At 42.6% G+C, this 14,982-nt stretch overlaps 1 protein-coding gene across 3 annotated transcripts in view; it reads right to left on the bottom strand.

Annotated features, from left to right (window-relative positions):
* The window catches only part of ASMTL (acetylserotonin O-methyltransferase like), a 46,930-nt gene that overhangs the window by 16,067 nt on the left and 15,881 nt on the right, over positions 1–14,982 (bottom strand). For all 3 annotated transcript variants that reach the window (XM_075594619.1, XM_075594620.1, XM_075594618.1), the window contains exons 4-6: positions 12,473–12,520; positions 4,762–4,826; positions 4,458–4,522 (exon numbers count right to left, since the gene is read on the bottom strand). In XM_075594619.1, the coding sequence (XP_075450734.1) occupies positions 4,458–4,522; positions 4,762–4,826; positions 12,473–12,520 (178 nt within the window). The remainder of the gene's footprint in view (positions 1–4,457; positions 4,523–4,761; positions 4,827–12,472; positions 12,521–14,982) is intronic.

Here is a 14,982-nt window from a genome sequence, read left to right as displayed (position 1 = left end):
GAGTCCGTTTCCAGATCTTCTAAAACACTGAAGCACTGATTGGTAAATAATGCGCATAGATATTCTTGTAGATAAGGCTGGGGGAACGTAAGGATATAAAGATTGTGTCACATAGATTAAGAATTTTTACAAGTTCTTATTCACTCGTGTTTATTTTTTTTATTTTTTTTCTTATGCTATTTTTTAGCATTTGGACTGAAATTTCTGTAGCTAATGGGAAAATATGAAACCCTGAATAGATTAAGAGTTTACAGATTCTGCTGAAAAAGCTTATGATTTGTTTACATTTATATTAACAATATACTTAGTGTCTAACTGATTATGAGACCCAGATCTTTTGTCATTTCCCATGGGGACAGGACAATCATCCGCAATCTTTTTAAGCAGCAGGACTGCATTCGTTTTACATTTCTGTGATTAATGCCTTCAGCAAATATTCAGGACATACAGTATATGTAATCGTTGTTACGTGTGGTGGATATTTAATAGACGTCACAGTTTCTTTAAATAAACATGTAACTGGTGATAATGCGAGCCAAAACAAATATTAAACAACCCACCACTTCTGCAAACTACTACAAAAATGGAATTTACATGAAACAGGTCAGCAAGTCCAAAGTGTCCAGAGAGTAATGCTGAAAGGGATTTTATAGCATAGTACTGCTTAGTAAATAGGGGCCAAAGTACTGTATTATTATTGTTACTATATAACTTGCATAAATACATATATTCAATTGGTTAAAAGAGCAATCCATGCAATATCCTACATGTGTTTTATTTAAATTAAGTAAATCTGATCTGTAGTATTAGATAATACTCAATACATTTAAAAAAAACAAAAAAAAACACGTTAATGAGTTTTAATATACTGAGTGTCCTTTCATTTCTATAAACACAGTGTTTTTCAACCAGGGTTCCTAGGAACCCTTGGGTTCCCTGGGCATCGGTAAGGCTTCATCCACAGGGATTGCGACCACGCGATGCTGTGCACGAACAAGAGATGGACATCTATGGGGCCGCCCATAGTCCATGCGAGTGCGCGCACGGTCAAGCGCGATCGCATTTCCAAGATACAAGAATTTTGTATTTTGTCGCGGCGGCCGAATGATGGCCACGTCACGGCGGCAGTTCAGCCAATGAGGGCGAACCAGCCGCGTGACATCATGGCCGTGCCCCCACCACCCCTTCACGATCAATCTGAAAGTGAAGGGCACGCGCGCCGCCATGCGCTCTGTCATGCACGCGCCCATAATGGCCTTAGCCTAAGGGTTTTCTGTAATTTGACCAAATACAGAAGAATTTACAATGCATCTGATCCCAGACGCGCTATTAGAGAGGGTTGGGGTTCCTTACAATGCATTTGATCTGAGACGCGCTATTAGAGAGGGTTGGGGTTCCTTACAATGCATCTGATCCCAGACGCGCTATTAGAGAGGGTTGGGGTCCCACAGAATTTCACATAGGGTTCCTTAACCCAGGGGTGTGTAAACTTACCTACATGCGCCCTCCTGTTTCCGCTCCCCTCCGGCTCGTGCCCCCCCTCCCTGCATGGCTCCGGTGTCAAATGACGCCAGTTGCCATGGAGATGCGTCGCTGGAACTCCAGGTAAGTGAAAAGTTACAGCGGCCTCACACGATCCCCGGCATTTATTTTAAGTGCCTTCGGGGAAGCACGGGGCCTCTAACAGCCACACCCCCCCAGAAAATCTTGCGCCCCCCACTTTGCACACCCCTGCCTTAACACAAAAAAGGTTGGAAACCACTGCTAAAGCGGATTTCAGCACTCTTTCCCCAGTAGTGCAAGATATTTGTGTGTGATCATTTGTTGCCAATATTCCCAGCAGCTTGAGCTACAAACTGTAACCATGCATAATATTACCGTCATAATATAAGAACTGTAGCTGCTGTGAATTATGGGCAATAATTTAGTGAGTACTGCGAACAGGACCTTTACTGATCGATCACGGAAGAACTAATTGATCGGCATATGAGGAGAGAGAGAGGGAGAGGGAGCCTGCAGCACTCACTGAAGATAGAAAAGTTGTATATTGCATCAAATCAGGAACATACAAAAGAGAGCAACGTTTCGGACCTCATGGTCCTTTATCCATACCGGTCTCCCTCCTGCCTTTTGCCTCTAAACTCCTTGAACGTCTTGTTATCTCTCGCTTGCTCCACTTTCTCAACACTCATTCTCTCCTAGACCTTCTACAATCTGGCTTCCGCACTGCTCACTCCACTGAAACTGGCCTCACTAAAATAACTAATGACCTCCATGCTGCCAAAGAAAGAGGTCATTACACTCTGCTCATATTACTCGACCTCTCTGCAGCATTCGATACCGGGGACCACCCTCTTCTCCTTCACATTCTCTGTACCCTTGGTATTCATAACAAAGCTATCCTGGATCTCCTCTTACCTCTCCCATCGTACTTTCAGCGTCTCTTCTGCTAACACTTCCTCCTCCTCCTCTATTGATCTCTCTGTGGGGGTACCCCAGAGCTCTATCCTGGGACCTCTCCTCTTTTCTCTGTACACACTTTCTCTAGGTGACCTAATCACATCTCTTGGGTTTAAATATCACCTCTATGCTGACGACACACAAATTAACCTTTCTACCCCTGACCTTACACCTGCTGTACAGACCAAAGTTTCTGAATGTCTCTCTGCGATATCATCCTGGATGGCCCTCCGACGACTTAAACTTAACATGGCAAAAACAGAGCTCCTCATACTTCTTCCCAACCCTATCCCTACTACTTGCTTCCACATTACTGTTGGAAGTACTATTATTCACCCAGTAGCCCAAGCACACTGCCTAGGGGTCACACTCAACTACTCTCACATTCAAAACGTTTCTAAAATCTGTCGCTTTTTCCTCCGCAATATTACAAAGATACGCCCTTTCCTCTGTTGCTCGACTGCTAAAACTTTGACTCAGGCCCCTCTCCAGTCTCGATTACTGTAACCTCCTGCTGTCCGGCCTTCCTGCCTCTCACCTGTCTCCCCTACAATCTAAGATTAACACACATTAATCTATGTCTGACTGGTAGCAGTCAATTGGAGGCTGTGGCACCTCCCCCCAGAGCTCACTCCTCCTCCTTCACCTTTTTAACTTGGGAGGTCATTTCATTTGCTGCAGGAACAAGACCTATAATGGTTCTTCCCCTCTTACAGAGGTAAAAGGAAGGGTTCACAGTGTAGTGTAGGACCTGCATTAATTTGGTTATACCTTGACGTTGGTATGCAGGCTTATGACGCTTTGGCCAAAGGGTTAACCAAATAACCAAGTATTTAATATTATAATTATTATTGAAGTATTTTACTTTATACTTTTCATCATATATGTTTTGTCAATGGGATGTAGCATTGGGCACCCCCTGTCTCCCCTACAATCTATCCTAAATGCTGCTGCCAGAATCACTCTACTCTTTCCTAGATCTGTCTCCGCGTCTCCCCTCCTGAAATCACTCTCCTGGTTTCCTATCAAATCCCTCACCTCGCACTCAATTCTCCTCCTCACTTTTAAAGCTTTACACTCTTCTGCCCCTTCTTACATCTCAGCCCTAATTTCTCGCTATGCACCATCCCGACTCTTTCGTTCTGCTCAAGGATATCTTCTCTCTACCCCTTTTGTATCTAAAGCTCTCTCCCACCTTAAACCCTTATCACTGACTGCCCCACACCTCTGGAATACCCTTCCCCTCAATACCCGACTAGCACCCTCTCTATCCACCTTTAAGACCCACCTTAAGACACTTGCTTAAAGAAGCATATCCGTAGCAGTGTGGATAATACTATACACATGATACATGAAGCTTGGCCCCCTGCCGACGCACTTAACAGAATGCCCTCCTACTGTCTCTGTACGTTCCTCCTACCAACCAATAATATTTCCATTTGAGATATATATATATATAGATATATATAGTGCTGCTTGGACTGCCTCCATCACTCAAAATAACCCTCTGTCACTATCCACATGTACAAATGAGTTTGTCAAATTAGTGCAACCCTGGCATACTAATCTATCTACTAAACCACCTACCTAAATCAAATTACAACGCAAAGTTGCCATCTAAAACAGAGAAATAGGAAATCAAAAGATGGAAACGGAACAAGGGATTATTGAAAAGACTCCGAAAATAAAGAGAAAACAAATGAGATATATAGAGACGAGATTGGTGGGAGAAAAGGGAGACGGGCAGAAGGTAAAAAAGTAGGAGGAGCTAGAATTATCCCAAGCAAGTGAATATGGCTTAAGAGCATATTACTATAAGTAAGGGAAAGACAAAAAAGTGATATGAAAAAATGGGAAACAAAAAGGGAGCAGGTAATGTGGTTTAGGAAACCCCCAAGACAAAGAAATGCAGTTACACTACTATCGTACAACACATCGTTCAGTCTCCTTTTGGCAAATGCAACAGTCTGACAAGGCACTTGGCTACAACATGTTACCTTCTTCACTTCTGCAGTGGACAATTGCAACCCCTGTAAAGACACTATGTTCTTTACCACTCAGCCTAAAAGAAAAAAATAAATATATAGATTAGAGTAGTCACCTTAAAAGACAATGTATAACATTGTACTTTTGTCCGCTCTATGAATGTAATAGAACCCCCCCCCCCCAACTATTCTGCAGGTTACAACATACTTTATAGGATCAACAGGACTTATATTAAAGTGGTTATGAATATGGCATAAATCGGCATTCTGCAGCATAACTGCTTTCTACTGTATAACTTGGCATTCATTAACTAACCTTGATAGCATATTATATGCATCTTGTTTATCAACTGGCTTTTCAAGGATTGCATCTCCCAAAGTCTGCAATTAGAAAAAAAAAAAAAAAAAAGTGAAAACATTATTTGGACCATTTCCAACCTGGTTTCATACTGGTCATTCCACTGCAACTGCTCCTACAAAAAAAAAAGTGTTCAATGACCTCCAGGCTTTTAAGTTACAAGGTCACTCCCACCTGCTCATTTTGATCGACCTACAGTACATGTATCTGCCAATTTTGATACGGTTGGCTTTCCTCTCCAACATTCTCCACTCATTTAGTACACAGGACAAAGCACTGATCTGTTTTTCCTCTTACCTTGCTCATTACTTCATTATTTCTTTGGCCAGCTGCCTTTCTTCCTGTGTGGGTCTACCTGTGGGTGAACCTCAAGGCTCTGTCGTCCTGCTTGCTCTATACAATTTCATTTGGTGACCTCATTATCTTCCTTGGATGGAAGGATCACCATTGTGCAGGTTACATCTACACCACTCACATACATATCCATCCCAACACTTGTGCCTGCGGTCTGGGCCTTAATCTCTTAATGTTTGCACTGCAATATCATCCTGGATCACTTATCTAAAAAAATTAATTTCAAGCGCCTCACAATCCCACCTAAGCCTGGTCCGATTGACACCTTTTCTATCACCTATTTGGTCCTCCCAAGCACATTGCTTGGGTATTACATTGGACTCCTCCGTCTTCATCACTCACAGCCACACTGTTGCTAAATCTCTCCATTTCTTTCTTTGCAACATTGCGAAGATCCAACTGATACTGAATATATAGTGTAAGCCAATTGGTGGGTAAGGACAGAAACAAAAAAAGACAAAGGAGACGAGAGAAGAGTAAATAAATACATACAAATATTAAATCGCACTCACAAAGGTAATAGAGATAACAGTATATAATACAGAGCCTGTCCCAGGGAACTGGATTTCCCTTCTCTCTGTGGCACACTGTCTGTACTGTTTTCATGCCGGTTTAGGGGTATCCTCTGCTGGTACAGGCTATTTGCGCATTGCCTTCCGGGTCCCATCTTGCTCCGCCTCTTCCATTCACGTGGGGCTTCCGGTTTGCGTTCCACTGGGGTTAGCGTGCCAAGCCTTTTTCAGACACCATCAATACACTCAGTATTACCAATTATTTCTTATGCCTCATTATTGTATATTGTTTTTTCCCCCAATATATTTCTAATTAAATAATGTATGTGTACTGGAATGGAAATATAATTTATATGTATTAATGATTTAGTTATGATATATAGAGCTAATATTTTATTGACTTCATTGTAAATGCGTTTTATTTTATATCGATTTTCAGTCATGTAAAAAGTTCAAGGAATCGCTGAACAAAGTAGGAGTCTGTGATAAATAAGACTATATATTGATGATGCTGGTGGAGGGAGTAGATCTTTAATGAAGCCAATACGACAGGCGAAACACGTAGGAGGCGGCATTACTGAGCAGTGGTGAAACAGTGCAAAGGCCGGAGAGCGTACAGAGCGGTATCCGAAAAGGACCTTGAAACACAGCCTTGGTGGAACGCAAACCGGAATGTACATGAATGGAGCTAGATGGGACCTGGAGTGAACATACAAAAAGCCTAGACAAGCAGTGATTTCACCCTAACCGGCCCGAAAACATCACAGATATACCAAGATACAGATATCTCCATTACCGTTGTAAGATTCTATATTTGCTGAGAAAATATTATATATATTTTTTATTTTTACATACTACACTATATGGTATTCTTCTCTCTCGTTTCCTGTCTGTCCTTGCCCACCAAGTGGCGCACACACTTTTAGTTACAGTCACCTTTACAAGGAAGCATTTCCATTATAAATGACCACATGACCCACTGCATACATACTTACCTTCTAAACATTGCCCTGTAACATTTGCAATTCCATGTACTTTTTCCCCCTCTGGTTGCCTACCAATACACCAGTTAAATGGTAAACTCTTTTAATAAAATGTTTACTTTTATATATTATGCACTTGTTACTAAATTGTATTATTCCTCCCGGTATGGTTTTGTATACTACAGTAAACTGTGTACACTGGCGCAGTATAAATAAGTTTTGTATTTTTATAGAAAATAAGTAAACAGTTGACTTTGAATCACCTATAATGTTATTTTGCCCTTTATTTATAAAAATGTTTTACCAGGAAGTAATACAGTGAGTTACCTCTCGTTTTCAAGTATGTCCTGGCCATAGAGTTATGATGACAAATACATGGTTACATTAAGTGAACAAGGTTATACATTATATACAAGACATTGCATGCACAGTTAAAGATATTACATGTTATAGGCGTATGTAATAGTTACAGACCAAAGTTTTAGTTTTGAAAGAACTTAGACTGGTGGTGGCTATGAGAGTCTCCGGTAGATTGTTCCAGTTTTGGGGTGCACGGTAAGAGAAGGAGGAACAGCCGGATACTTTGCTGAACAGTCTTTTGGAGTCAGATCTCAGATAAGTGCTGTTAATATGGAACTTCTTAGGCCTGGGACATAGTCATTTTATCCGGGCGGAGGTGCGCTGAGGCTCAGGGAAAGTGGTGCTTTCCCTGGCCTTACACAGCGCGCCGTCCGTGGACGTGTCAGGGGCGGGTCTGGGGGCGGGCCAGTGACGTCACGGAGCTGGTTCGCCCTCATTGGGCGAACCGCTCACGTGACTACCGGCCCTGCGCTCCGGCGAGCACCAAATCTGAAAACTTCCTGAGACACACGCTTCCCCATGTGTGGAAGGCTAGCAGCCTTTGCTCTTAAGCAGAAATGCTTTTAAGTAGAAATCTTTAAAGTAGTGGAAGTTTAAAAAAGGAAGTTGGGACCATTGATCTGCTTCTCATCTCATCTCATCTCTTGTCTTTTCTCAGGTAAAACATCTCAAATTGTCTGTGTGTCCTGCAATCCTCATACCCTGCTGTCTATTTAGCTAATTTTACTTCAATTTAGGTAAAACATCTCAAATTGTCTGTGTAGAAATCATCCCCCTATTGCCTTAATGTAATTCATCTTTCACACTTGTGCAAGACAACACCCACCTTTGAAAAACAATTTGGTTTAACTACCCTCACATGTGCTAATTATGTTTGTTGTACCAACCAGGTGACTTTCTAAATGTATATAAGTAAACTTACAACAGCCATTGCTGCTAGCAGCCTTTGCTCTTAAGCAGAAATGCTTTTAAGTAGAAATCTTTCAAGTAGTGGAAGTTTAAAAAAGGAAGTTCAAAAAGAAGTGGAAAAAGTGGACACCATCTACTGCTTCTGATTCCTGCATTTGAACTACGCTGGAAAGAAGGTTATCATCCCACACTCCACATCTCAACACTTAACTATTGCTGTGATGCCACCTTTACTTTTTATATTTACTGTAACCTCACTTATTTTCAAATTATGCACTTCCTTCCACCAGCCTCATGTCTCTAACTCTATTCATATTTCGCCATCTCTCCTTACTTCACCACTTCTCAGTTCACATGAACTCCTCTCTTACCTGCGCCCTCTGTCACCACACAGTTATGCCGCCTGCACTAAAACACACCCCTACAAATCATCCTCACACATTCTCTTTCTATCCATGCTTCTCCTCCTTGCTTCTGGGGATATCTCTCCCAATCCTGGTCCCTGCCTTATTTCTACTTGTTCTCATCCTCGCCTTCCACATGCAACTTCTACTCCTTCTGGTGTCAACCCCTCTAACCTCATACCCATCCCCTGCCACCCTCACTCCTCTCTCCCTTTCTCCTGTGCACTTTGGAATGCTCGCTCCCTCTCTAACAAGTTCCTCTCTGTGCATGACTTCTTTCTCTCTCACTCCCTGCTTCTCTTTGCTATAACTGAGACCTGGCTCACTCAGTCTGACTCTGCTCTGGAAGCTGCCCTCTCCTACGGTGGCCTTTCCTTCTCCCACACTCCACGCCCTGATGGCAGGGGTGGAGGCGTGGGGCTCCTGCTCTCCTCTCTCTGCCGTTACAGAACAATTTCTATTCCCCCCTCTCTTGCTTTTCCCTCCTTCGAGGCTCACACAGTCCAGATCTTCTCTCCTCTCCCGGTCCATGTGGCGGTCATCTATCGCCCACCTTCCTCTACTCATCCCCCTTCTGCCTTTCTCTCTCACTTTGAATCCTGGCTCTCTTTCTTTCTCTCCTCAGACTCCCCTGTTCTTCTCCTTGGGGACTTCAATTGCCACATTGATGACCCCTCTCTCCCTTGGGCTTCCCGCTTTCTTTCTCTAACCTCTTCTTTTGGCCTTCAACAGTGGACTGCAGCCAGCACCCACAAGGATGGCCACTACTTAGACCTGGTTTTCACTAAAAACTTCTCTCTCTCCGACTTCTCCATTTCCCCTTTTCCTCTCTCTGACCATCACCTCATCTCATTTTCTCTCTCTCGCTTCTCTCCATCTCCATCTCCATCTCGCCCTCGTTTTTGCAGAAACCTGCACTCTATTAACCTACCAGCTCTTGATTCCACTTTACGCTCCTCCCTCTCCTCTCTCAGTTCCGCTTCAGACCCTGACAACCTGGTCAGGAACTACAACTCTGCCTTATCTTCCTCTCTTGATCTTCATGCCCCACTTTCTCTCTGCCGTCCTCGCCCTTCTAACCCCAGACCCTGGCTAAACTCCCACACACGCATGCTGCGTTCCTCCACTCGTTCCTCTGAACGCCTCTGGAGGAAATCTCATACACTCGCAGACTTCGTTCACTACAAATTTATGCTATCCTGTTTCAACTCTGCCCTCTTTCAGGCTAAACAAACCTACTTTTCATCACTAATCAACACACACAAGTCTAACCCACGCCGTCTCTTTTCTGTCTTTGACTCTCTACTCAGACCACCCTCAGCTGCCTCCTCTTCTTCCTCCATCTCACCTCAGGACTTTGCTGACTTTTTTAAGAATAAGGTGGAGTCCATACGGCAGAACATCCCATCTGTTGCCTCCTCCCATCCCACAATGCTTCCCAACTCTCCTCCTGTCTTTCTTGACTCTTTTTCTGCTATCTCGGAGGAGGATGTATCACTGCTGATCTCCTCTTCTCCCTCTACCACTTGCCCTCTTGATCCCATTCCCTCCCATCTCCTAAAACCTCTTGCTCCTTCTATAATCCCTATGCTCACACAGATCTTTAACTCTTCCCTCTACTCTGGTACCTTTCCTTCATCCTTCAAGCATGCAACCGTTATACCATTACTCAAAAACAGCAAGCTTGACCCTACCTGTCCTTCTAACTATCGACCTGTCTCCCTCCTGCCTTTTGCCTCCAAACTCCTTGAACGTCTTGTATTCTCTCGATTGCTACACTTTCTCAACACCTATTCTGTACTAGACCCTCTACAATCTGGCTTCCGCACTGCTCACTCTACTGAAACAGCCCTCACTAAAATAACTGACGACCTCCACGCTGCCAAAGACAGAGGTCATTACACTCTGCTCATATTACTCGACCTCTCTGCAGCATTCGACACCGTGGACCACCCTCTTCTCCTTCACATTCTCCATACTCTTGGTATTCGGAACAAAGCTTTATCCTGGATCTCCTCTTACCTCTCCCATCGTACCTTCAGTGTCTCTTTTGCTAACACCTCCTCCTCCTCTATTGATCTCTCTGTGGGGGTACCCCAGGGCTCTGTCCTGGGACCCCTTCTCTTTTCTCTCTACACACTCTCTCTAGGTGACCTAATCACATCTTTTGGGTTTAAATATCACCTCTATGCTGACGACACACAAATTTACCTTTCAACCCCTGACCTTACACCTGCTATACAGACCAAAGTTTCTGAATGCCTCTCTGGAATATCATCCTGGATGGCCATCCGCCGACTTAAACTCAACATGGCAAAAACAGAGCTCCTTATACTACCTCCCAAACCTGGCCCTACTACATCCTTCCACATTGCTATTGGAAATACGATCATTCACCCAGTAGCCCAAGCACGCTGCCTAGGGGTCACACTTGATTCCTCTCTCTCATTCTCCTCTCATATTCAAAACGTTTCTAAAACTTGTCGCTTTTTCCTCCGCAATATCACAAAGATACGCCCTTTCCTCTGTTACTCAACTGCTAAAACTCTGACTCAGGCCCTCATTCTCTCACGTCTCGATTACTGCAACCTCCTGCTGTCCGGCCTTCCTACCTCTCACCTGTCTCCCCTACAATCTATCCTAAACACTGCTGCCAGAATCACTCTACTCTTTCCTAAATCTGTCTCAGCGTCTCCCCTGCTGAAATCCCTCTCCTGGCTTCCGATTAAATCGCGTATCTCACACTCAATTCTACTGCTCACTTTTAAAGCTTTACATTCTTCTGCCCCTCATTACATCTCAGCCCTAATTTCTCGCTATGCACCATCACGACTCTTGCGTTCTTCTCAAGGATGTCTTCTTTCTACCCCCTTTGTATCTAAAGCTCTCTCCCGCCTTAAACCTTTCTCACTTTCTGCCCCACACCTCTGGAATGCTCTTCCCCTCAATACCCGACTAGCCCCCTCGCTATCCACCTTTAAGACCCACCTTAAGACACATCTGCTTAAAGAAGCATATGAGTAGCACTGGATAATCATGGACACATGACACAAAGCTTGGCCTCCTGCAGACGCACTTACTAGTATTCCCTCCTACTGTCTCTGTACGTTCTCCCTACCTACCAATTAGATTGTAAGCTCCTCGGAGCAGGGACTCCTTCCTTAATGTTACTTTTACAGTATGTCTGAAGCACTTATTCCCATGATGTGTTATTTATATTTGTTATTTATATGACATGTATTACTACTGTGAAGCGCTATGTACATTTTATGGCGCTATACAAATAAAGACATACATACATACATACATGTGTGCGCGAGCCCCTGCTAAAACCGCTCTCATTGCGGCTGCAGGGGCTCAGTGCCGAGTATGAGTAGCGCTCAGCCTTGCTCACACTACTATTGTCCCAGGCCTTACAATAGACATCATACTTTTGATATCTTGGTTAACACGCAGAAATACATGCCCTACAGTAGGTGTTTCTCTACCTATGTACAAGGTAGCTAAATGTGTACAAGAGTTCATTTTGGAGTACAGCCCCCAAAAATATTGGGGTCACTTTTACTTAATTAGGAGAATTAAGCTTGTTTTAAATTATGAAATCAAACTCAATACCACAACAATACGACCTACTATGTCATGATAGTTTACTCAGGATTGGAACCAAAGTCTTACGTCATTTAATAAATGAGGTTGTTTAGATACACTTCAATCCAGACCTCTAAACGGTCTCCTAGATGCAGGTAGAATAATGCAAAGAGAAGATATTGTGAATTCTATAATGTTGGTGGGTGCAGAAGAGGTCTACAGTTTCTTGACCTTATCAGCTGATCTAGATGAAATACTTGTGTGCCCGACTGAATGTCTGTTTCTTTCCATTTTTTTTTTACAGCAGCCAAGATAGTCCTGACATAAAATGATTTTTATTTAGCAACAACCAAATGTTAAACTACAGAAAGTTTTGCAACCAGCTAAAAGGTGAGAAAGGGGAAATACCCAACTACCAAACAAGTTCATCATCTGGATTACCACAGCAAAAACAAAATCAAATATTTATTAGTAGAAAGCATTGAGAGTAAAATAGTTTATTCAAAGGCTGATACTAAATGCCTAGATTGTATTTTATGAAGTTGTATTTCCAGCTTACCACAATAGTGTCTGCTCCAATGACAATATCAGGGGTTTTAAGGTGCTTCTGAAATTAGAAGAAAAAAAAATTCATCCTGCATTTAATTTGTTGTGCTACAACCTTCCAATAATAAAAATATCACATGCTGGAATGCATTGCACAAAACAGCAGACGCCAATGAGGCAAAAAGAAAGGTACTTCTTAAAACTCTCACTTGCCAGTCATCTTAATTAAAGCGGCAATCCATGCCATTATTTTTCTTTTGCTTTCATTTTTTTTACATTCAATTTAATTAGGGGGGGTCTCCATGCTGAACCCTATTAGTTTAAACTCTAGGGAACCCCTACTTCTGGAGATACTTACCTACATAGGGGGTTCCGGCAGCCGCTCCGCTACCAGGGTTCACATAATGCAGTTTCGAAGCTCTCCCCCGCACTCTGTGGGCCAGATAGGTTTGGCTTCCTACTGGCTTTAAACCCCAGCTACCTCAGCTGGAGCAGCTACTGGCACCCCCTACAGAGGTATCTCTGTAAGCAGGGAGTCCCCGGAGCTGAAATTAATGGGGTTCAGCACCGAAGACCCCCTGCTTCAAACCTGTTTAAAGGAACAATTCATAATTTTTCCCCCCCATCTTTTAAGGATTCCTGGAATTATTTTCAAACTGAGAAAAACTAACATTCTAGCACAGCATTCATAAACTCAAAGAGCAGGGGTGAGAAATTGGAGGATAGTGGGTTACCATGATAAATTATATTGGTTCACAGATGGCACTAAACAGAGACGCAGTTACAGTACAACATGCTGATGTATTTGACAGCCCCATTTATCAATTTATCATGGATGTATTCTAAATTATTCACCAATATTTAAGCAATATGAGCAGCTTTAATTTCCCAGCAGACCTCAACTTCTCAGTACCTGTCGACTTACCCGCTCTTGAAATATCAAAGAAAAATATATGTAATTATCCTCTGCCCTTCAGTTTGTTAAATAAAATGAAACATGCAGGTCACTCCTGTCGTCTAACACATTTACACAATGAGCAGAAGAGCTTCCAATGCAACATGTCAAAAGGTGAGAATATTCATAGTTAGATGGAGTTAGACGCCCAAGGAAAAGAAAGGGACAGTAACGTAACAACTAGACTTTTTTCCTGGTTGTCCCCATGGTAGGGAAGTGCCAAAGCAGTGCCAAGAAAAGGGGGTACTAAAATAAAGACGACAGAGTGATATATCATAAAGCTCAGTTTATATTATTTTGGAACAATAATAGGACTGAAGGACGTTCTGGCCAAAACATGCATCTGCTGAGGCGTGGACATCCAATCAATAGCACTTTACGAAAGTATTAATGGAAGTCCAAACTGCATAACTGTACAGGGGAAGTTTGTGCCTTCGCTTCCCAAAATGTGGCAATGGACCTTGCAGAATTGGCTTTAAACCTTCTGGAGTCTGCTTTTTCTGAATGGTATATGGTTTTTTGATAGCAGCTATGATCCAATGGCTTGTTGTTGATTTAGAGGTGGCCTGTCTTCTTCTTTCTCCCGTAGGGAGAACAGAAAGTTGGTCTGCTTACCTGAACCTTCAGTGAATGCTGGACCCATTTATCACTGATGGATTTGGGCAAAAGGATGATCAAATCAAATTCCTGATTTAGATGAAAAGTGGGAATTACTTTTAGCAAAAGTTGCTGAACTGGCCCAAGGACCGCCATGCCTTGATGACAATTAAGGAACAGGTTCTTGATGGATAGTGCCTGCAGTTCTCAGATGCCATGTGCTGAAGTTACGGATGTTAATTGCAAGATTCTTTCAGGCAAAACGATTCGGTCAGATGTATTGGTGGAAACACCAATTAGAAACTCCATCGGAATAGAAGGGCTTCTATAGAAGAGGTGTCTAGATCGAAACTCCGTGAGTAGAATGCTCTCAGTTCTCTGCTGAAGCCATCAGATCTATTTGGGAAAGTCACCATTTTATCTCAAGCTGGTCGAAGATAACATTTGAGAAGACTATACTCCTGGGCTTATTGTTCTTCAACTCTCAAAATCTGCTTTCAGATTGGATTCTCCTGAATTGTGGATTGCTGTAAGATCTTCCAAATGTTGTTCTGTACAGTTTAAAATAGGGGATAAGATATCAGCCAAAGACACCTCAGTGTGCAAGTGATATAATTCTCTAGTAATACATTTCTAATAATTCTCAACTCTAAAACTTAACTAAATATAATTGTAAAAGTGATGAATCGTGAACACTGGGCAAAGCTTCTTCAAACAGAGACTCAGTCCAACGTCAAAATCACCAAGAAGGAGAAAAAACAAAAACAAAAATCATTATATATATATATATATATATGAAAAAAGAAAAGAAACAGGCGCACACCTAGTGCATTAAAGTATAACAATTTAGTTTATAGAACAATAAAAACAGTCAAATGCCCACTCACAAAGGTACACGGTTTAAAAGCAGGTTTGAGATAGGCTCTCATAAGCCAGTACTGCCGTCCGATATCAGCAATGGTATCCTTCTC

Source organism: Ascaphus truei, chromosome 3 (assembly GCF_040206685.1).
Source record: "Ascaphus truei isolate aAscTru1 chromosome 3, aAscTru1.hap1, whole genome shotgun sequence".
Classification (NCBI taxonomy): Eukaryota; Metazoa; Chordata; class Amphibia; order Anura; family Ascaphidae; genus Ascaphus; species Ascaphus truei.
This window is presented reverse-complemented; position numbering and strand designations above follow the sequence as displayed.